The sequence below is a fragment of the Leuresthes tenuis genome, unplaced genomic scaffold (genome assembly GCF_036924035.1).
Source record: "Leuresthes tenuis unplaced genomic scaffold, fLeuTen1.0.hap1 SCAF_4, whole genome shotgun sequence".
NCBI classification, from domain to species: domain Eukaryota; kingdom Metazoa; phylum Chordata; class Actinopteri; order Atheriniformes; family Atherinopsidae; genus Leuresthes; species Leuresthes tenuis.
This window is the reverse complement of record NW_027325358.1, coordinates 23,351,223-23,374,759: the sequence shown is the minus strand read 5'-3', so window position 1 is coordinate 23,374,759 and position 23,537 is coordinate 23,351,223. Positions and strand designations below refer to the sequence as shown.

Genomic DNA, 23,537 nt, shown 5'->3' with positions numbered 1-23,537 from the left:
TTAGTCATAAAAATGACTAAAATTGTTCAGAAGTCTAACTCCACAGTACATCATATTGCTCAAACTGTTCATGTTTTCAACAGTAATTTTCTTAGATGTATCACAAAATATTCTGAATTTACCTGATATGGATTCTTAAAGCGACTTCTGTTGTATACTGTACCAAAAAAGTTTGACCATATAATAAACGTCAATAGATAAAATGTATTTGCATCTACCTAAAGTTTTTGTTTCTGTCTTTTTTTTTTACTCAGTTGACAGTCTCTGACTCTATTAAAGTGGATTATTTTTTTAAGACAGAGTCGATAACTGGTCTGAGAAGTATTTTAGAACTATTTTTTCTGCCAGATATTTTCATTTTCTCTTATTGGCTTTACATAGTAACAATGTCTCTTCGTTTTACAGCTCACAGATTTTCAATGTAACGCTGATGACACAAACTGAGTCAGCTGAATCAGGATCCTTATTTTAAACATTAATGAGCAGTCTTTTTTATGAGGCCTCTTCCCTAGATATCAAAGGTACCGAATAGTCTTAGATCAGGTACACATTTTGAGGCAATTTTGTGGTGAGTTGAGTCACATAACCATCTGTTGATACAAAAAAAATGGTTTCATCATGCTGTCTGGCTTGAAGAGGTTGTCCATGAACAAAGCAAAGAGTCAATGAGATAAAGCCCACTTGTGTGTGAACTTGAATGGACAGTACCTGAATCACGTTTAAAAAGATGACACCTGCTCAAGTTTCTTACCCCAAGAACACAAAAAGAAAATCATTGAGAAAGAACAAGAAAAAGGTTCCATGGTGTCGGTAAGCCAGCAAAAGCTCTTGCTTGTCAGTGAGTGCAGTGTTGGCTTTGAAAGTAGAGGAACGTATATATAGATATATATATTTATATATTTATATATGAAGTTTGAATGTAGTAGGTGCTTCTCAAGCTTCGACTAATAACAAACAAAGACTTTACTGACTTGCTGTGGCATGTTTGCATTGGAGCAGACATAATGATCTTGTAGTGAAGAAAAGCTAATAGAGATGACTGTGACTAAGTGATATTATAATTAGATTAGAATTTTTTGGACTTGCATTGACCTCTTAAGATATTCATTAACAGCCATGAAAATTTAACCTTGCAGCTGTGAGAGGTATGCACTGTTTGCCATGTGAGTTCCTGTTCGTAAAGCACATGTTCCCACTCATTTCTTAACCACAATGAAAAAAGGATTATAAAGACATTGCTCTCAATTTGTAATGGAAACGTTCTGAGACTATGCCCCAGTGGCAGCCATACAGTAAGCTCAACTACCAATTTAATTCAATTGCAAAATGAAATGTGATGACATAAATGTTTCTCTTAAGCAAGGTCCGGCTTCTAATTGCTTCCCTCCTCCCACCCTCCGCCCCCTCGAACGTCTTTACTCGGAACACAACATCATGTTGTAATCTTTTTTAAACTTTTTTTTTAATAATTATTATTTGTTACAAAAGGGGTAAATTAGTTAGTGGTTGTTTTTTTTTAATGGTAAGAACAGAATAATTTACCCTTCAGGAGACGGGGTAGACTTGCAGACAGTATTTTCATGACAATCACAAATATTCCCCTATTGGAAACAGTTTTGACATTCTCACTGTCATGGTATTTCAAATCCTGAATTTCACTTGAGTTTATGTGTCCCCTGCTATTATTTTGTAAAATGACATATAAATACACATATATGTGTATTTACAGATATACACATAAAAAATGTGTCATTATTAAAAACGTATTGCTATTAAGAATGTTTTAAAGAGACCCCCCTCTATAAGCATCTTAATCGGTGGTGTATTGCTTTTTAGATTCTATGTTATTGATTAAATCAATGTTATTAACTTGCAGACAGATGACAAAGTAAATAAAAATGTGTGCAGATGAGGTGTTTAGCCCAGTTCAGTCTCCTCTGAAAACATGTAATACATGCATTAGAGGTCAAGGGTTCAGATCTTTCAATTCATTTGTCATCTGTCTGTAGATGTTAATAATATGTTGATAATTGTGACATGTATGCATTTTGAATAGAAGTTAAAATGTATTGGAGATATTGCTGCCGTGCTTGAAATAGTATTTGTGACAAATGCATGTTTCATTTGAGTCTTAATTTCATCCCCAAAGAACCACAAATGATTTTTGTTTGTAATTTGTTTCCCCATTCCATTGTATCATTTCTTTCAGGTGTCATCTTCATCCTCCAAGAGCAATATTTCACAATCATCCAAACAGAGAAATGTTGATTTAGGACAAAGTCAGGGCTTTCTAACTGACCCAAGTGCAGTTTCCATTGCAAAACTGAAATTAACAATTCCAAGCACCTCGGACTTAAGTAAAACACAATATGACAATATCACATTGACTAGTCAAGGTAGCTCTCCACAGGATGAAAAGCTCTTATTGCCCAATCAAAGTGAAGATTCTGGCTTCGCTAAACCAGGTTCTTTGACCCCAGACTCACAAGACAGTCTGGATAAACTTGCCATCGTGTCCTCGGACTCCACGCCAACACCACCAGGCTCTGGGTCGCCTCAGCTCGACCAGCTTCTGTCAGATCTGAAGGAGATGAGACTTAAGTGTAGACCAGAGACACTTGATACATCTTTGTCAGAATCCCTTGATGACAGCTTGGAAGTTGGTGAAATTTCCGAGTTTGAAGAGCTTTCACCTGAAGGTCCTCCAGAAAATAGTCAAATCGTAGGAGTCGGCATGTCATCTGTTGCACTGCTTGCAGAAAGTAACACTAATGTAGCGGCCACTCCTGATATGGCAAAAACTTCTACATCTAGTCTTGATATTGATGAAGATACTCCTGAATCCCTTACTGAAGCTCTTTCAATTCCAAAATTTCCCCAAAGCCTTGGTGAAGAAGTTGAAGCATCCGGCAAACGTGCTTCAAATGTTATTGAAAAACTTCCTTCAGATGCTGAAACGCCTGAGAAGAACCTGACTCATTTTCATGGGGAAGAGTTTACAAGCAACATTCATCCAAGTCATGAAGGACAAGGCGCAACCACACAGTGTCATGAGTCAGAGGGTGTGACAGTAGAATCATCAACACAGAGTATCCAAGATCAAATTTTGTGTGACGGAACCTCCATTCAAACAACTTCTTCTCAGTCTCTGTCTGATTTGACTCCTGACTCAGTTACAACTGAAAGACAGTTCAGCTTTGAGGAACTAGAGCCGTATCCTTCATTAGGGAAATTGGAGATATCTTCAGATGACTCGAGGCAAAAGACCTGTGAACAGCGCTCTGAAGAAATCCAGACTCCTGTCAGCTACGAATGTTTTGCCTCTCGGTCTGGTTCAGTCCAGTCAAAAGCTGAGGTGGCTTCATCGGCTTCTGATGAGGAGTACAGCATCCCTCTTGGGGATGCCGACACCTCCTCTGTTGAAAATATCTATACCCACATACCTCCAGGGTATGCAGAGGTGGTGCACAGTGGCGCAGACAGCTCTACTTTTGAATATTCTGACCCGGAGCCTTACTTTGACTGCAAACAAGGGGTGTCTGATTTCTCTGAGACTGAACCTGATGCCCTTGAGACAAGAACAAGTGGAAATCAGGCCCAGGATGAGCTCAGCCATCTTGGAGAGCAGGAAAAGGTGAATCGGAAAGGGCTGTTGTCTTCTGGAAGTGAAGATTATGAGGATGCTCCTTTTATTAGTGAGCCCCTTCATCATGTATGCAAAGAAAGTGAAGAATTACTCCACTATTCAGAGACATCAGATGAAGAATTCGCCATGTGTGAGGCTTCACAACCACCTGGAACATTTTATACTAATAAGTCTCTCAGAAGGGTAAGATGAGACCTGGTGAAAACTTGCAAGTTGTTCCCAAAAGTTAAGTTTTAACAAATGTTACATTTCCTTCAGAGATGAATGACTGCTAACCCTCTGGCCCATGGACTGGATCTAAAACACCCTATAACCCTTGCTTTGTTTTAATTTCAGATTTAACTAATCCTTAATCAGCATGTCTCTTTGCTGCTTGTAATTAGCAGCATCACTTGGTGATAACATAAGCTATGAGCTGTTTTTATTTAGCAACTTGTATATTTTATTTTAGAAATAAAGGCATGATTTCTTTTCTAAATGCTTTTTTGCACTGGAAAGTGCACCATGTCGCTCTTTTTATTGCTTGCTTTGCTGCAGATGTACTATTTAAAGGGCATATTGTCATCCATTAAATCTGAGCAGATATGTTTTCCTTGGTCAGGAGATCATCGCAGAGCTTGGATCAATGTCAGAAAGTTCAGATGATGAATTTTTGACCACAAGAATAGTACGAAGGAGAGTTGTCATTCAGGTATCTGATTCAGCATGGTCGATGGTGTTCCACTAGCGTGTGGAAAGTAGACCTTAACCAGACTAGCTCTTCACTGTTTACTGCCTGACCACGTTTGATTAAACTAGAATGAGTTCAAATGTGTGTTTCTGGACATAAATTGCCATTATTTTTTTGCACTGATGGCTGAAGCTTTTGAAAGTGTTTTATGCTGTTGTTAGTTGTTATGTTGATTTAACAACTTAATTCCGTTTGGTTGCAGTTTCCCCAAATCCCTATTTTGTCTTTTAACCTAAAGTGTGTCATATTTCCTCCCTGACATGCGTCACCTTTAAGACTTAAACATGAGCACCATAAGTTGGCATTCCTGATAATTGTTTGTGCTGCCTCCCTTTCAGGCTGATGAAATGCCTGACTTCCCTAATCAGTCAGTAACAGAGGAGAGGTACAAGGATGAAAATGGACACATAGTTGTCAAAAGGGTAAAGCAAGATTCTATACATCCTCACATAAATGTATTACATGTATGTATTTTCACTGGTAGGTCCATTTGTGAATATAAAGAGTGTCTCTGGATTGCTAAATCTTTTAATTGAGTGGTGTTTAAAATATGTGAAGCACAATGTATAGATGGCTACTTGGTACCCTAAATGAATGCATCATTAATTACTGATGTCTAAACACACTGTCTTGCTCAGGTTACCCGAAAAGTTATCCGCAAGTGTGTTTCTGCGGATGGCGTGGAACATGAAGAGGTGTCGTTAGAAGGAGCTCCTCAGAGGTCTGTCACCCTGTCGGAGGGAGATGGGTACTCCAAGGTGGTAAAGCAGACTATACTCATGAGTGATGGAGACCACACGGAGGTATGTATACCGCCAACTGTTACATGGATTCATTATCATTGTCTTAACATTCTATTTGTAAGAGAGAAAGTCAGAGACAATAGCATTTTCACTCATAGCAGAATAAAAATATGATTTTATCTGTCCTGGCGTAGGTCACATTTGTTGAATCTGAAGGTTTCCCATCATCAAAGCAAGAGACAGCCGATGTTTGTAAGGTCAGTTACACAGAAAACACAACTGTGTTGGAGGGGGAAAGGAAAATGACCTCCCAGGGTGATCCATCTTTGGCATCTGACCTCCCCTCAGCCCAAGACGATTTCAAGCAGGTAACACCACTAAATGATGTACATAACACGCACTCCATATTTTTGCTTTTTCCTTCTCAATTCCTGGAGGCAAATAGGATTACGATGATGTTGTTTAATGTCACACGCGCTGAGCAAATGAGCTAAGATAACCAAGTACTGATGATTGATATAGTCACACTGAACTAAATACATAAATGGTCTCCATCCATTCATCGCTTTTCTATGCCAGCCCAATCCAACTCAGGGTCGCAGGGGGGCTGGAAATATCCCAGCAGTTAGTGGGTGAGAGGCGGGGTACACCCTGGACAGGTCGCCAGTCCAGTCCTAAAAAATTAACTAGTTTCTGACTTTTGAAAAAACAAATTCCCTGAAAAGTAAATCTGAAAAAATGATGAAAAGTATCTGAGCTCTTTAACCATATCACAAACAATTCAGTGATTCTATTGATACAATGTTGTATTCTCTCACTTCAATTCATCGAGCCCTCTTGTGAAGGACTGCCTCTCACTTTGAAAACCTCAGCTGTAGATGATAAAATCAGCAAATGTTTTTGTTGTATTATGCATAGAAACATTATTTTCAGTTGTTTGCTCCCCCTGCCAGTTGTATATATATGTATGTATGTATGTATATTATATATATATATATGTGTGTGTGTATGTATATTCATATAGGTCTGTGGCCGTATTCACAAAAGATCTTAGGGCTAACAGTAGCTCCTAAATGGCGAATTTAGGAGAAACTCCTAAAAATAATGGGCATGTCAGTCTTAAATTTAGGACTCCTAATTATTTACACTAAGAGCAATTCACAAAGGATTTTAGGCTTAAAAGTAGCATCTAACTGTAGGAGAGCTTAAAAGTCCTCGAGAGGACTCCTAACTGAGCAAGACCTATTCACAAAGAATCAGAAAATGGCTGCAGCGAGACGAAATGTTTTGGAGGCATTGGAGGACTGCAGAGACATAGGCTAAATCGTGAGGGTGTTAAACTTGTGGTAGAATTAGTGATGGATGCAATAATGTCCCCAACTATTTAACAACAGGAAAAATGCAACTTTGCAATGTCGACGATTTAGGAATATTACAACCAATCACTGTACAGAGCGCTTCTAAAGCCGTGCACGACAATCGAAGGAATCCATAGCAACGGTGCGTCACTCTTAGTTAGCTCTTAGTGATTTATCCTTATGAGTAGGTCTCAGCGGCTTTGTGAATTACTTTTAAGGAAAAACTCCTACGTAAAATGTTTTAGCGCAAGTTAGGAGCACTCCTAGCAGTAAGATAAAAAGCTTTGTGAATACAGCCACTGGTCTTTTTCCCCCCGTTTTTTTATGTGCTGCTGCCATTAAGTTTAAAAAAAAGCCAACATTTTCAAACATAAATTTGACATATTTTCCTTTTTCTTTTAAAACAGAGCTGAAATGATTTGCAATTAATCAATTAATTCTGTTATCGGTTATGATTCTGTTACCATTTACATATTTTCACAGTAACCCTGCTTTAAGGAAATAAGGTTATGATAACATTTTTGCATCAGTATTTGTCATCATGAAGCTTCAATCCTTGTGTGTATCATTGCCATTTCTCATTTTCATGTTGCTAGGCACTGGGTTTTTTAGGTGGTTTTAGCAGAGCAGAGCTCCCTCCTGTGGTAGAGAGAGAAATTGTCAGGGAGGATGGAACTGTTGTCAGGAGGTTTGTTTGTGTGTGTACATGTGTACGTGTTTGTTTGTGTGTGATTGTGTGTGAGATAGGTGCAGTATTTCTGTTTAATTATGTGTGACTACTTATGAGTGTGAATTTTTTAATTAACTAATATTGACTGATATTTGCTAATTTAGCTGAGGTAAGTGTACTGTAATGTCTTGTCCTCTCAATATAACATACAATAGACATATTAGCTTTGAGTTTAGGATTGCATTGTGCCAGAGACAACATTTTCTAAGCCTAATGTCTGACATTAAATCAAATTATTTGATGATGGTTGATTGATTGTCCCATGTATGCAGTTTCACTTACATTTGTCACATGGTTAAGTCAGCTATAGTTGTATTAATAAATGTTTGTTGATTCTATGTTGTATTGAGAAACTTGCACGTGCACACAGTGAATATTAAAACCCAAGAAATGAAGGAGCCACACAATAGAAAAGCTGGGAAAAATTATGTTTCTTAGAAGTAAAATTCAATATGCGCCATAGTAATGGTACATTGCACTAGGAGACAACTTTAACATGGGAATGGGAACTCAAAAATAAACTTCTGTCTAAATGAGTGGAGACAAATAAATGCAGATTACACATAGGAATTTATGATATTGTTCATCATTCATACGTGAAATCGAGGCATCTGCAGCTTGAAAGCAACTATGAAGTTGCAGTGCATGTGATTGCATATGAATGTTGGATTTACAAAGCATGATATAATGTGTGTGGGTCTTTCACATTTTTCACTGATGACAAGGGGCCTATTCAGTTGGTTGCAATCTGTCATTTATTCCAATAGATGTCATCAGTTCTTTTAAGATACTGAACTGTCCTCTGCATTTGTGATATCTTTAGGGCCCACATGCGTAAAGCTAAGACCTTCAGACGAACAACGGTGAAGGGAGCTGGTCCACACAACACACAAACAGGTCCTTGTAAGGGAAACAGACAACCACAGAAAAGGGAGAAAACCCTGTGACCTCCAGCAGCGACTCCACCAGCTCTTTCATCGCTGCCCTGAAAAAGAAACGGACAATGATGAGGACAAAAAGAAGGAGGAAGAGTAGAAAAATGAGTTCTCCCTGGCTCTGTCCATGCTAACATCCCTCCTAATCCTATGCATTAGCCACATGCAATCCCAGTGTGTACCTCGGCACCTCAGAGCTACCACAGTCTTCCCATTTTAGTTTTGGAAGATGACCTTTTGGATCGCAAAGAACTGAAATTATGTATTTATTATTTCCTTTTTGTGTTCTGCTGTTCTTTTGCCTTTTGTGACCAAAGAAAGCCTTCTGTTGTTTTCTTGATTAATTCTGTTTTGAACGTCAAAATTGTCTTAGTTTTGTCTTGATCCTGTGGTAGAGCAACAACAAAGAAAAATACTAAATAGATGCCAGTAAAGAAAACAGAGGAACACAGATCACACTAGCTAACTCACAAATCTCTTCTCGGTGAAGCACACTTCACCAACAAAATACTGGTACTGCTGTCGAAGTCGGTGCTCACACTGAAAGACAGTACTTCACATTGCACTGCCTCACGCAACTCAGATGTTCTTTTCTGAGAAACTTTCACGCACTGTTCTAGTCTCCATGTTTTGTTTTTCTTTGATGCAGGTGGTCAAGATGTCCCAAACCAGACTGTATCAACACTGAATTTAACTGCTGCTGTCGTGTTTTGCGTAAACTATGTGCACTCTGTCCTTTGGTAATTATATATTATCTGTAATCTGAAAATTACTGACATCTGTAGCCTAGGAATTAATAATCACTTACGTGAAGTAGAACAGGCATGACTAATCAACATCTGGCAGTTTGATCCTAGCTTTGACCGCTTTGCTGTTCAGTGGGTTGTCCTTTAGCCTTTCCTTTCCTTCTATGTGTGTCTTTTTTTTTATCATGTGCACCCTTTTGGGCTTTCTCCTAAATGTTTGATATTGACTCATATTGTACGGGCAGCGAATGTGTGAGTGAGGCTAGACTGTAGGCACTGAATGTTTGTCTATGCATGTGTTGAGAGAAATCCTGCACTGACTGCTAGTTTGAGGAGAATATCGTTGGTATTATCTTTACAGAATTATAAACTCAGTTGTTTGAAGATGTATTATTTTAGAGTCTATTTTTGTTCAAATTTTTGGTATATTTTACAGATTAGCATAGAGTACCAGTTCATTTATCAGGTTCTTCAGTATTCGTCACTGGGTAAAACATCATCAAATACGTCTGATTTGACGAAGTTGCCGGATAATAACATCTTTATTTCATTCAAGGTTCACCTTTTCAATCACAAAGTATTGAACCCGGTGTATGATATGTTTGAGAGTGAATGGGTCTGTGTGAGTGGACAAAGAGTGTGTGCTGGTTTCTGTCAACAAAGAAAAGAACTGTTTATTTTAAAAAAACTATTGCTTTTGCACTCCTGAATGTCAGGTGGGGACGCCTCCATGCTTTCTGTGCACACGTACAGTAACTAGATGTAGTAACACCAGATAGGCAGGTTGAGAGCTTAAATACACAATTATCCACACCTCTGACCATCGCTAATGTATGTACCTACAACATGTATTTATTTCACTATCACTGTTTTCTTTGTGATTCAGAAAAATGTAAAATGCAAATTAGTGAAAGTTCACTGTGACAGGTATGCTTTTAATTTAAAAATCAGCATCCCTTTTTCTGTGATGACAGTTATATACATATACAATGCATATATAAATATCTACAGGGGCATGTATTACTGTATCAAAAAGACAAAAACAAAATGGCTGCAGTGTATCTATGACTGATAGAGAATAAAAGTCTTCAAATATAGTGTCGGGTGTGATTATATAATTAAATTTTTTTTTTTTTTTTTTTACTGCACATGAAGAACCATTAGTGCTGTAATATATTTAAGTTGTCCTTCATAAAGCTGAGGGTCTGAGACAAGAAAAGTAGGACATATCTGTCATGGGTCTGAGGAAAACGCAGATCTTGTGCTGTCCTCTGTTGGATATCAGCAGAATTTCAGCAGTGGATTTCTGTTAAACCTGTATAAAAATGTTGGATTAGAGATAAAAAATATTATCACACAACTAAATATTATTGGTGAGAGGTATCATTTTAATTCCGAGTAAGTCGATCAGCCATCTTCATAATGCGGCAAATGCCTAGTTATGAAGACACTTAAAAAGTTGGAGAAGAAATGTCACCAAAATGATCAAAGTAGCTGCCATAACAGTGGGGAGAAGAAATAGATATACCATCCATACACAGGCTTTTATGAAATCCATTAATCTGAAGGAGGTACATAGAGTAATTATGTTTCACTTTTTAAAAAAAAGTCTTCAACATGTCCAAATTTGATTTTTTTACTAAAGTACTTTATTGTGGTACACATTTGAGATAACTCTACCACTTTCTACTGCTACGCCACCATTAATTGGGGGGAACCTATACACTGAACTTTTAATTTAGGGCATTCATCTTACAGCATTGGTCACTTGCAACTTTACAAAGGAAATATTTTAATACAAAACATAAGAACTCATAAAACAGCCTTTTTTTAATAATAAACTGATGCACCCAACCTTTTAAACATGCACAGCAAAACACTCAAATAAAGAGTAGAAATTCAGAGAAAATTGGAAAACTACTTGAAACAACTATGCCAAATATTTTTACAAACCAAGCAATCAATCAATTAGAGGAGTCAGTGATTCATTTCCAGAGCAGATATCTGAACTTTGGATAAAGCTAGGTTTAGCTAGCTTAATTTTGTTCATTTTGCTGAATTTGAATTCCACATATTTCTATTGGAAGCCTCTATGTAGGGATAAAAAAAAAAAAAACTGGATGGCATGAATGTACAATAGGTAGGATACCATTAAATAAATAATTAGATGTGTTGTTTTTACTTGTGCGAGTCTGGAATTAGACATTTTACAGAATCAAAACAGCCCAAGATCTAAAAAGTTATAGATTATTTTGGCCTTGATGCACAAGTAACAGTCTAACAGTCACATGGGAGATATTTTTGCTAACACTAAATATATTGAGGACATTTCTGTGATGATAAACACGTTTACTTAAGTATTCGATGCAGGGTATTTAAATGTATCACAATAATTCTACAACATATTTGTACTTTTACTTTAGTAAAGAATGTTAATTTGTCCTCCTCCACTAGATCTATTATTAACTCTACTAACTACACACCATGAGCCAGCCAAGTCAGCTCTCCAATGGCCAGTCAGGTGGGAACCAGTTTTTAAAAAGCTACATTATTTTTATGTCTTCATTTAATATTTTGGACATCGATACCACCAAAGATATTAGATTTAAATTTTACAGATTTAAAAACTGTTTCACCGTAGTCAATGTACCAATGTTTCATTTTCATTCGGAATAAATATAAAAGTACAAATAAGTTCATCAATAAAGATCTATGATGACCCAGTCCTTGTGCTACACTCTTTAAGTACTACTTATTACTATTACTATGTCTATATATATATATATGTATATATAGAGAGATGAATATAGACATATACATACATATATGTATAATATGGTAGGATAAGAGGGCCAAAAAGTCTAGAAAAAAAAACAAGGAAATAGAGTTACTATAAAGAGATGGAAAAAATGTATTTTAAAAGATTAATTTATTTTCCATATAACTAAATTAACTTATTCATACGGCTCCATTCTTCTTTATTCTTGCACAGTGCTTTTGCTTTTTTTAATGCTTTTGTTATCTTTTAGGGGAATGCACAGCAGAAAAAGTAAAAAGACAGCTTAGAGCGGGAAAATCTGAATCAATAGACAAAAAAATAAGAAAAATGGAAGGGGCAATAGCAGAAGCAATGGTGAAATGGGAAAGCAAAAGCAACTGAGAAACAGCAATAACGACTGAGCAAAAGCTACTGAGAGATAACAAAAGCATTAGCAATAAAGAAATACAAAAAAGCAAAAGGTGTAAAGTATAAGGAAAAATAAGACAATATAGATAAATTAATACAATTATATTACAAAATAGAAAAAAAAACATTGTTTTTTTTGTATTTCTTTATATTTCCTGTTTAATTTTTTAATTCTTTTACAAATTAATTTATTTGTGGCACTCCTATTATGCCATCCTCCTTTCCTGCTCTTGAGAGGATAGCAAATCATACACTCAAGCCAAGTTCAAACTCTTTTTTTTATCACACCTTTTAGCTGATATATTTATTTCTTAAACATGTTAAGCCATCCATTGCCATGCTGGCAACAGGTACACACCTTATAAGGAGTGGTGCATTGCATTGACATCATACTTTTTGTCAAAAGAAACATTTATCATATTTTCCCCTTAAAAAAAAGAGACAAATTGAAAATAGCAAACAGTAGGGACAACAAAGACTTTGTCATAGTCCTGCCATGGTTAGACCACTGGCTAGCAGAAGCACTGATCAACAAGGAAGACATCCCAACTTTTATCACCGTCCAACTCTCTTTCATTCTCCTGACTGCAATATTTTACAGTCCAATGCTTTTGTGATGGTCAAGTTTTCACTTGACATGAAGAAAGAGACTCCAGGGCCTTTAGCTCCATCTTCATTATCCAAACCTTCTCTATGCAATTAGCAAAGCAACACAGTGGTATGACAACAATAGAATGACAACAGAAACCCCACATACAGTCATACAATACAAGTACAAACATTATGAAAAATGATCTTGGTTTTTTTTTCCGTTTTATACAAAATCTAAGGGGTGCTTCGGCAACCAATATTGTATTTCCCCTCTTGTTTTACATGAGGTTTTGATTATGCTGGAGGGTAGCCATAACGCTGTTATAGATTTTACAACAGTTCCATGATTCTGGATTCGAAACATTTGGGAAAGGACTGATTCACAACAATAACAAATGCAAACAAGTCAGTGCTTGACAACTTAAACAGAAGATAATATAGTTTCATATGCTCTTACTCACAGTAACGACCCCTCCCCCCGCCATGCACTACACAATAGTCTTGAGTTTTCATATGTTACATATATGCTACATTCTCTTATTTCTTATTTCACTGATATAAAGGCAAACATATCTCAATGCAAAGTGTAAGCTGCTTTGCTTTTCTTTACAGTTAAATTAGTACTATAGTTTGAAATCTGACAATTTAAACAGTATGACTTGATTCATAGCAAACATAAATGTAGCTCATTAACTGGATTTTACGTAAACTCTTAAGTCCTCTGATAGCAAGAATAGCAATTTCAGTATTTGTTTTTGTTTTTTTTTCTTTTTAATCAACAATCACAATGTATATACATCACCAGAACTAAAGCAAGCTCAATTTTTAACATTCTGATCTTCCAAATGTTTTTGAGTTGCACACACATAAATACACATAAAAATACAGAACTTATTTTCGGGAGAGGTTAGAGTCGTAGAATTTTAAACATCTCTACTTCATATTTAAAATGCATACCAAAACATCTTAAAAAACAAACAAACAAAAAAACCATTCTCAATATGCTCGTTTCATTATGTCCAAATACGGTGTGCAGCCACCCGGTGGTGGTTTCGAATGATGTCCATTCATAAAATGCCATAATGGTAAAATGTAATAATACTTGTGTCCTGTGCGACGTCATATCCTTATAGAAGGGTCAAAGGTCTAAAGAGCAGTCGTGGCTTGGCTAGTTGACTGCTCCACTAGATATGCTGAAGGGATTTCTTTTTCTTTTTTTTTTTCTTTTCTTTGTTTTTTAGACCACATACTGATATTCCATTAACTGCAAGAAGAGAAGAAAGAGAACAATGATGTGAAGAAACATTGACACGGTACAAAGAGCATAAAAAAAAAAGTTTACTGTGACACATCAAATATCAAGAAATCAGACTGGTTCATTTGTAAATCCATCAGCCACAACATTAAAACCACTGACAAGTATAAAAAATTAGCATGTTGATCACAAATAAACATGCTAAAATCAAGCCTTCTGTAGGGGAAACCTTAGGTCCAAGCATTCATACAGGCTTTACTATGACTCCTACCATTGTGAGGGACATTCTTGTGAGTTGGCTGAAAGCAGGTAAATGGAGCTATGTTGCAGAGGAGACAAGAATTAGATTCATGCAGCATTTCTGTCCCCCCAAATTGTATGTCCTACTCACTGATTGCTTCCAGGTGCCAGAGTGTGGCCTTTTGAGAAACCGCTCTTTTGCAAGTCGTTAACCCATTAATGCCTGATACAACATATGGGTATCAGACTTCCCATGATTAGAGGGTGCTTCAGGTCTAAATGGATTGTTGATGTGGGGTCAGGGACTCGGCCTATATATCTATGCTCTATGGCTCTTCTATGGAACATAGGCTATCTTGTCATTGTCTGCTCTTTAGTAGAAGAAGGAAGGAAATCTGGGATATTATATCATATTTAGAAAGACGTCTGTCCTTCACATGAGATTATTTTTTGCCGGTCCACACTGGAAACAGCTAGTGAGTCATGGCATTTCAACATATATCTGGTCAGAAGCAATTTCAAAAGTTGCGTCCATTCCCCCTAATTTCCATCAAGTCTTCTTTGAAAAAGACAAAAGCCATTTCAAGCAAACATGAAGGTTTCGGTGCAATCTGTTGGTTTCCTTAACTAAGAAATAGTTTTTTGAACTGGCTTTGTATGTATGAATTGGACTCATTTTGAATTTAATTCATTTGATTTGATTGGATTATGATCATGATGACATGGACTCTAATTGGCTTGAATTGGACTGTATCATTGAAGTGCCTTGAGATGACATTTGCCGTGATTTGGCGCTATATAAATAAACTGAATTTAATTGAATTGAAAGGTGGAAGGTGGATATTTCTACCAATTCCTTTCGCTTTTTCTTATTAACATCTTCTAAATGTGAAAACCGCAACGGAAACTCATCTACACACTGTTAAGTCTAATGTTCCTGATAAGTCAAAATTTTGACAATATTGAGCACATGGTTTTAATGTAGAGGCTGATCAGTATACAAGGATGTTTAATAGCATAAAAAGCACAATTGTGGTTGGTCACATTTAAAGACTCTGACACAGTGCCATTATGCAACAGCTCAGTGGCATTAATAACTAGTAATGGACCTTAAACGCTTAAGGTCCACCCACACAAGGGTTCTGAAATGCATCGTCTATGTTCTTTTTATCCCTTCCACAGGAATAGCATTCCCAACCAGAATTTCAATTCAGATTTCTTTATGAAAACTCAATCATATGGGAGAGTCTTAACATCTCAACCAGCTAAACTGCAATTACAACATCAGTGTGACACATTTTCAAATCAAATGTGTTCATTGATTTTAATCATCTGTTCAGTTGTGTGTTGAATGAGTGTGAAGGTGTGTTGCCAAATTCATTTTACATTGGTAATCAAGATGTGGTCTACATTAAGACGTGATTTCAACGCATCTAATGATTCATGTGCAGTATATTGTTATAAATATAGAACTATAGTAAGGTAGTGTGCTGTAAACCAGAAGCTTTTAGGACATCGTCATATGAGCAGTTGTAAGTGTCAAGATAAAAGAAAAAGTTACCGTTAGCACCTTGCATTTACTAGCTACAGCTCATAAAATGTGCAGTTGCCATTCTGGCAAAGTTGGCTAACTGGTATTTGTAAATGTGTTCCCTTCAAAGAGGTAAACTGCGCCATTCGCTGTGCTACAAATATATATAGATTAATGTATGCGTGTGTCTTAGTCTGCATGAGTTCACCAAAATCAAGACTTTCTGTTGTGTATTTCTTCCGGGCTCTTACTGGGATGGGATGCTGGGGGAGCCTGAGCGATGGAAGTGAATGTTCTGCCACTTTCCATCACGACGGTGCCACACACGGGTCTCTTCAGACTGCATGGTGCGTGGCATGCCACTGCTATCCATGTACTGGGTGAGCCGAATATAAGCAATACACGCTGCATTTTCCCCAATAAGGTGCACATGTGGGTTCAGGAGGATGGTGTGCACCGGTTTATTCCCTTTGGACAGTGCTGTAAATAAGAGATCACAAAGAGAACAGACTGCATGAATGTTGTGGATGAAATATTCTCACCTTGTGTTGGACAAGAAAGAAAATCTTATGCAGCTGTATTACTGTGCAAAAGCAAAACAGTGATATTTCCTGTAACTAACACAACGAACTGAGGTCTCCATATGTTGATGTTGGATAGCAGACAACCACATGCTTGCCAAGTGATTGAGGTTTCTGGGACATAACTGGTTTATCTGAACTATTTTTACCCAGACTGAGAACATTCTGCAATTTATGGCAGTCATTATTCATTAGTGAGTTTTTGCTCCAAGGTTAACCAATGCCCTTGCAGAGTACCAGCAAACACAAACTGTAAACTGACAGGACCTAATATTGATATTTAGCACACAGTTCATGCCATTAATACAAATGCCCTATTTATAATCTCTTCCAATAACATTCTCAAGAACTCACTCGCTGTGTTGGAGACCTTCACTATTCCTAAACAAAGGAGAGTGTCGAGATAGATGCATGTGATCACTGTTGTTTGTCTTTTTTTGCAAACATTTACTATAATATCATTTCAACCCCTGACAATAAACAAGAAGTTTGTTCAAGAGCGATTTGCAGCAACTAACTTGTGCAATAGATTGGTCATTGACAAATGTAAATGACCACATTTGGCCAGCAAAAGTTCAACAAACTGATAAGAACAATTGCAAATCCTTCATCTTAATGTCTCATTGAGACACAACTTGCTGGCGCCATTGGGAGAAAGCTACAAATCATACAAAACATGGTATGAGAGAGATTTTAATCTTTAGTTCTTTGTTTTAAAAAAACAAATGAAAATGCATACATTTTGTCATAAAATTTGAACATATCGTTCCACTTTCTGCTAAACATATTAAACATTCACTGCTAAGCTTATCTGTTTTCTCCACAATTAATGTTCTTAAGATTATAGAATGATAAAGAGTGCCACAAAAAACAATAAAGCTGTAAAAGAACAAGAATGTGAATGAGGAAATATAAAGACGAATTGATGACAGAACAAATGTGGGAAAAAAATGTTTTTGCTTTTTAAATTGCTTTGCTTATTTCTCAACAGCTTTTTCAGTGGAAGAGCACAGAAATTGCAAAACATAGGAGATGGAAAAATCTGAGGCAACTGACAAACAAAGCAAAAGTAAACAGGAAATAGCAAGAGAGTTTGGGAAATGAGAAGTAACAAAAGTAAAAGCAATTGAGAAACAGCAAATACAGTGAAAAACAGCAAAGGCTATGGACAAACTTACAAAGGAATAGCAAAAAAGAAATGGAAAAAAGCCATGTTGAAAAGATTTAGTAAAAAGACAGCAATATAAATGATCTAATGAAGTTATATTATTAAAAAAATAAACATTTATTTATTCTTTTGCATCTCTTTATATTTTCTCACTCATTTTCTTTTACTTATGTACTCTTTTCTGTGGCACTTCTATGATTCTACATAAGCTCACCGTTCTCAAAGTAAAAGCGATGGAAGTCATGTCCTTCCACCAAATTTCCCAGAGCCTCGGGTTCAAAGGAAGTCAGACCAGGATCGCAAATCTTCCTGTTACACGAAAAAAGGAACACAGAATCAGAAGAGTCAGCAAACCAATAATCAGATGCTTAGATATCATTACATAAACAGAAGTGGACTTACGCATAGGCCTCAAAGTCTCCATTGTTGATAGACTCGATCAGCTGCTCCGTGACTTTAATAATTTCCTGTTTGCGAGCTACAACGCAAGAGCACAGATCATCGTCAGCAAAGATGGAGCAAACGCTGTGGTTTTGTTTTCTAGGCAAATGTTCTGAGTGCAGATAAAGAAAATCTGACATCCAATCAGGTTCAGATGGGTTCTAGGCTACGCATTTGCAGGATTTCAAAAGTATTAGAAATGGAAGGCTTGAAAAAAATACATGTTCTTGAGATATTCCATGTCTGAGTTTAAGAAAGAAAAAAGAAGAAGAAGAAAAAAAATGGGATAAAGCCTCCCATGACTAATGGTGATATCAGGCAGGAAAATGCAGGATGACAGGAATCTTTCACCCAACAAAGCTCAAAATGGACAGACAAGCCAACGCTCAGATGCAATGTATCTAGATTTAACTAAGTAACATTGACAGTTACCTTTATTGTTATTGGTGCAGGCTGGGGGATATTGAAAAAATTACTTAAATATTGCAACAAAAGAGACATGTTAAATAATAAAAAACTGTAGGTTACTCTGTCACCTTCAGTTCCTTCACAGACAGCAACTACAATACGGAGTGTATGGATGTAGATATAAATTAGCTCTTTACTGTATTTTACAGTATTTGGATAAGTCGGAACAAAAGACAAGAGAGGAGATCTCTATCTACAAGCCACAATATGCAGGACAGCATCCTCTTTACAGACGTAAGAATAAATTAAATGAAAAAATATTCAAGGATCATAAACAGTGGTTTAATTCAACTGAAGAGGGGATAACTAGAGTAGAATAAGGAACAATACGATAAAATCACAGACTATCAAATCTCAGATTAAATATGAGGTTGTAGGAAATTATTTTAATACCAGGAACATGGGATTTGAGACACTTTACACAGAGAGGTCATTGTTCTACGTAATGTAAATGAAACAGGGCATCTCCCCTTTTGCAGAGGGACTTACTCTGAACTGTGGAGGTGGGAGTCTGTCTTGAGTCAGACATCTGTGAGGAACGACTCTTAGAGCTCAACATACCGCTCACTAAGCTGCCCAGACCAAGGGCTGACAGAGGTTGCATGAGTGATGGGTGCATGATTTGGGTGTCAAGTGTGTGTGTTGGGTGGGGGATGAAACAAAGACAAGCATGTTTTTATAGGTCAGGAATTATGGGGGAAATATGATAGTTGCAGCAAAACACAAGAAAAGGGAGAAAAATAGAGAGGGGTGACATTAAATACAATACTGAAAATATAAAATTGTTTGAAGAAAAAATGTTGTGTAAAAACATTCAGACATAAAATGAGAGAAAGAAGTTGCATTCGAGGGTAAGCCAGGATAAAAAAAATAAATTAAAAAAGCATTTTGCAATAGTTGTAAGGAAAAGGGGGGTTTTGCAGTAGTTAGTTACCAACTGTGTGGTTAAACAGAATGAAGAAAAACAAACACAGGAGCGGTCAGTCTGATTGGAAATGTTGGGGTCTGACTGTTGCTGCCAGACTGCTGTGTAATTTCCCTACCTTTAACATCATCATCCTCTATGGTAGTGTTGGCACTCTCAACCGATTCCTGTCGTAGGATGACAAAACGATTCTTTATTTGTAATGGATTCTTTTGTTCACCTCTTAATTAAATACAGACATTTGAAACAGGCACATAAAATGCTTTTTTTGCAGGGGGTAAGAGTTTGTTGAGGGCCTCGTTTTTCTTTTCACAGTGGGAGAGCAATCCAGATGCATGAGTTGTCAGTTAAAGTGTTTCAGTTTCCACACTCTCACATTTTTGAGCTGTTTGCCGTCAGATGCAAAGAATCCACTGTGCCCCTGCAGACTGCTGCAGATGAGAAAAATTACCCATGCGCAGACATGGAAACCTTGAATTGGCTTTTACTTCGTAAATATCATCCATTCCCGCTTAATCCCACTGTAGGGTCGTGGGTGGGGTGTGGGTGGAGCCTATCCCAGCCATCATTGGGCGAAAGGCAGGGTACGCCCAGGACAGGTCACCAGTCCTCATAAATATCAGTGAGCGCTAAAATAAAAAGCTTTGGCTGCCAATTGCTCTTGCAAATTCAGGTTTGGCATTTATTCTTTAGCAGTAACATCTCCAGATGGATATAAGGGAGGATGGAGAGGAGGAACAACATCCAATGAGGTCCACGGCTGGGCTTTAATCAGATTAATCCTTGGGAAGACTAAGATAGTTTGACGAACATCATTTGTTATTAACGGATCATTAGAGTGCACAACAAAGTCTACTACAGCTGATAGTTTGGGAGGGAGAGAGCAGGGGGAGGGTGTATTTATTCACTGTAAATGAGAAAGGAGAAAAGAGCCCTCTGTACAGGAGCGAACTGTTCTGAAGTTAAGAGTAAATATCAATCAAAACTATGGTTTTGTTTTTCTACCTTGTTTCCATCCACGGGGTTGTGGATCACTGTTGTCTGTGGTTCCTACAGAGAACATAGGACGAGGACATGAGAGATCAAATAACAAAAGAACACTAAAAGAGGCATGATGGCACAGACATTGTTTATGGGAATGTGTTCGTGTGAAATTTAGAATTCTAAGTAAAGGAAGACAGTCAACATTGATAAATCTATAAATCTATATGTCTATCTGTCTGTTCTGGTCTTATTTGGTCTTCCAGTGTTCTGCATCAGTAATCAGAGATCTTTTGTGGAATCGATCCTGATGACCAGCTCAGTCCTTCTAATCACTCACACAGATTACACTAGATTATAACATCAGCAGTCTAAACTGTGTGCATGTGTGTGCCTGTGTGTGCATGATGATGAAAACAGAAAGAGGGATAAAGAGAGAAAGAGACAGCAGATGTCATGTGCATGTGTTCATGCGTAATCAACTTGACAGCAAACGAGGGAACAGAAAATCTTTTACATCATGCAGAGTAGAGGTCATGTGGCCTTTACGCAGCCAATGCAGAAACTACGCAAAAGCCAAATCGAGACAGTTGAGAAGCCGATAACATGCCATGCACAGACAAACTATGTCAGCAAAACATCCTGCATTATGCACATGTGGATTCCTGTCAGAGATTCTGCTTTCTAATGCAAAACTGGAAGGAATAAGACATGTCCAATGACATGGAACGAGTTCATGCATGTAATGAGATGATAAGGAAGGGACAAGGAGAGGGTGCTGGGCAGGAGGATGCCCTAATCACAGATTTAGGGCCACACCAGTCAAAGCCCAATGTGAATAAAGGATTATTGTTTCAGCCCAAGATTAGCATTGCAAAACTCCAGTCTGGCCAAGCTCTACATTCACCATGCATGCACATCTAATTCAGATGAATGAGGAAATGAATACACCAATCTGAATTATGAATATCTTTCAAGGCTTGCTGTAACAAAGACTTTGGAGCCGAGACATGCTGTGCACTCACAAATGCTTTTACATACTATTTCATTCAGGGATAGCCTGATACTGAGCTAGACAGCTGTTTCACTTCATGTTACTTCCCTTGATTTGATCAACATTCTTACACAGCCTATAAAGAATTCAAATCTTGTCAAGCATGGTGGAGATCAAGGGGAAAATGTTCTGACTCTGTGGAGATGGTGAACCTGCACCTGCTCCACAGTGGCATGTGAGGTTCAGATGTTTTGTGAAAGAAGGTGTGGGTGTGGATGAGACTGAGTGTGTATACCAGTGCAGGGGCAGGGCCTGTGTCTTTAGGACTGGTCACTGTGTTGGCTTTGTTGTTGACCTGCAGGGGGCAGTGTAGAGGGGACATGACACATACACACTTTTCGGGCACGCAGAGGTGCATCCTCTCTCTTTCTCCTTCTCTCTCTTTCTCCTTCTCTCTCTCTCTCTCCCATTCCAAAGTGAGCAACCCAACTCATGTGTCCAAAAGATGTGATGCTACCAAGCGCTGTACTGTTAAGGCCCATGACCAAATTATGGCAGCTGTGCATCTTACATAAGGTATACCTTGTAAGATATGAGAATGGAGGATGTATTGAGGAAAGCTAGCATCAGATGTTGGCAGTAGCACAACAAGTATATCAAACTGAGCTGTACTGGAGCGATACCAAAATAATTGGGAGGGGAACTATCATCCTAATAGATTTCTTTAAATGTAAACTTTTTGGCAGATTCGTTGGAGATAACAATAAAAAAATAAAATAAAATATTTCTGATCACCCTACCTGTCAATATAAAGCACATATTATAGTTTAAAATAATAATAAATTAAATAAATTGTAAATTCACAAGCAAAAAAATCACAACACAATATAATGAAAGCATCCTGACCCACAATCATCATAGAATCATACTGTAAGCGTCTTGACTTTGAAGAGACATGAATTGGGCATATTCAGAGGAAAATCACTTATCCTGAATGAGGTGATGATGTAGCCATGTTCCATACTGCTGCCCCTCCTACCTAACATGTGCATGCATTCCTGTCGAGCGAGAGGATGGGATTCCAAGAAAAATAGGTGCATAGATTCTTTTCTTAAAAAAATGTTGGTGTTTTTTTCTCAAAAATCTACTTTAAGTGCTCAGAGAAGCTTTTCTCGCTCATGTTTTTATTTGTCTATACATTAAAGGGAAAACTAACCTGAGTATTGTCTGACATTATATATTTATCAAAGTGCAAGATAGGGAAAATGGCAAAATATTGTTATTTTTGATCATGGAACCACATGCTTTAATTTGCATCAGTGCCATCACACCACGGAAACCACAGCTCGTTGAGTGTTTGTCAGATTATGAGCCATGGAACTTTTAGGAAGTTTTATAAACTGATGCTGTAATAAGGTTGCTCAAGATTTAAGCTCAGAATTTCCATATAAGTACCTCAACTTTGAAGGGAGTTCAACTTCAGTTTTATCTATATATAGCGCTGTACAAGCACAAGAGCAACAAAGAGAGAACTATTATTACACAAAAAGATGAGTTCATAATCAGCAAATGAAATAACAGTTCTATAAAATAGAAAGCAGGGAAGCAATCTGTGTAATATACCAAGACACTGTCATAAATAGTGTTTTCATCTAAAAGAAAACAGCAATACTGATTTGGAAGTTTCATACTGTAACACGTCCTCACCGACATTCGTCTGTTTGGAATTCCCTGTTTATTAATGGCCTCTGCTGAGTGATGCGGTTAATCCACCCAATCTTTGTTTTAATTGGTAATTATAAAGGTAAGAAAAAGGTGAGAAAAACAAGCATTCATTCATGAGCTGATTACGTGAAAAAACTGGATCTCCTGAAAAATTTTCTTGAAAAGAGAAAAACCAAAAACGAAACACTTAGGAAGTCGTGGATCTTGTCGTGTGATATCATGGCGGCCTTAGCAAGACCCAAACACAGAAACACTGATTCAAACACTGTGTGCAGAGGTCCAATCCAAAAATGAACAATAACTTGTACGAAAAGCAGCCGTACAAATAATTCAGTCACACAAATCTCTTTGGAGCTTGTCGAAACTTGCACTGATGTCAGCACATGTGCCTCTACTGAACGTCAGGTGTTGGATTTCAGATTGAACCTTAATCTCAGAAAGAAACTAGGTTAGAGCACAACAGGGCCTCTGCAGTAAAGATGAAATGATTATGGAAAATATATGACATGGTAAATTCAGGAAATACACACAGAAATGAAAGAGATTAGTCATAAAGCGAGAC

General features: G+C 37.3%; 2 protein-coding genes across 14 annotated transcripts in view; one reads left to right on the top strand and one right to left on the bottom strand.

Annotated features, from left to right (window-relative positions):
• Positions 1-9,985, top strand: part of ank2a (ankyrin 2a, neuronal) — a 92,672-nt gene extending 82,687 nt beyond the window's left edge. Inside the window, exons 43-48 of the mRNA XM_072383310.1 lie at positions 2,210-3,829; positions 4,248-4,337; positions 4,715-4,798; positions 5,015-5,179; positions 5,314-5,487; positions 8,031-9,985. Of these exons, the coding sequence (XP_072239411.1) occupies positions 2,210-3,829; positions 4,248-4,337; positions 4,715-4,798; positions 5,015-5,179; positions 5,314-5,487; positions 8,031-8,045 (2,148 nt within the window). The 3' untranslated portion in view covers positions 8,046-9,985. The remainder of the gene's footprint in view (positions 1-2,209; positions 3,830-4,247; positions 4,338-4,714; positions 4,799-5,014; positions 5,180-5,313; positions 5,488-8,030) is intronic.
• Positions 9,986-11,851: 1,866 nt separating this feature from the next.
• Positions 11,852-23,537, bottom strand: part of camk2d2 (calcium/calmodulin-dependent protein kinase (CaM kinase) II delta 2) — a 47,827-nt gene continuing 36,141 nt past the window's right edge. For 2 of the 13 annotated variants that reach the window (XM_072383297.1, XM_072383298.1), the window contains exons 14-23: positions 21,546-21,605; positions 20,281-20,325; positions 19,394-19,442; positions 18,840-18,938; positions 18,315-18,335; positions 17,844-17,919; positions 17,656-17,750; positions 15,944-16,172; positions 14,193-14,240; positions 11,852-13,930 (exon numbers count right to left, since the gene is read on the bottom strand). In XM_072383297.1, coding sequence (XP_072239398.1) covers positions 13,927-13,930; positions 14,193-14,240; positions 15,944-16,172; positions 17,656-17,750; positions 17,844-17,919; positions 18,315-18,335; positions 18,840-18,938; positions 19,394-19,442; positions 20,281-20,325; positions 21,546-21,605 — 726 coding nt within the window. In that variant the 3' untranslated portion in view covers positions 11,852-13,926. Of the gene's footprint in view, positions 13,931-14,192; positions 14,241-15,939; positions 16,173-17,655; positions 17,751-17,843; positions 17,920-18,314; positions 18,336-18,839; positions 18,939-19,393; positions 19,443-20,280; positions 20,326-21,545; positions 21,606-23,537 lie in introns of those variants that run through there. The other 11 variants (XM_072383302.1, XM_072383303.1, XM_072383305.1 and 8 more) reach the window with 8 other exon arrangements.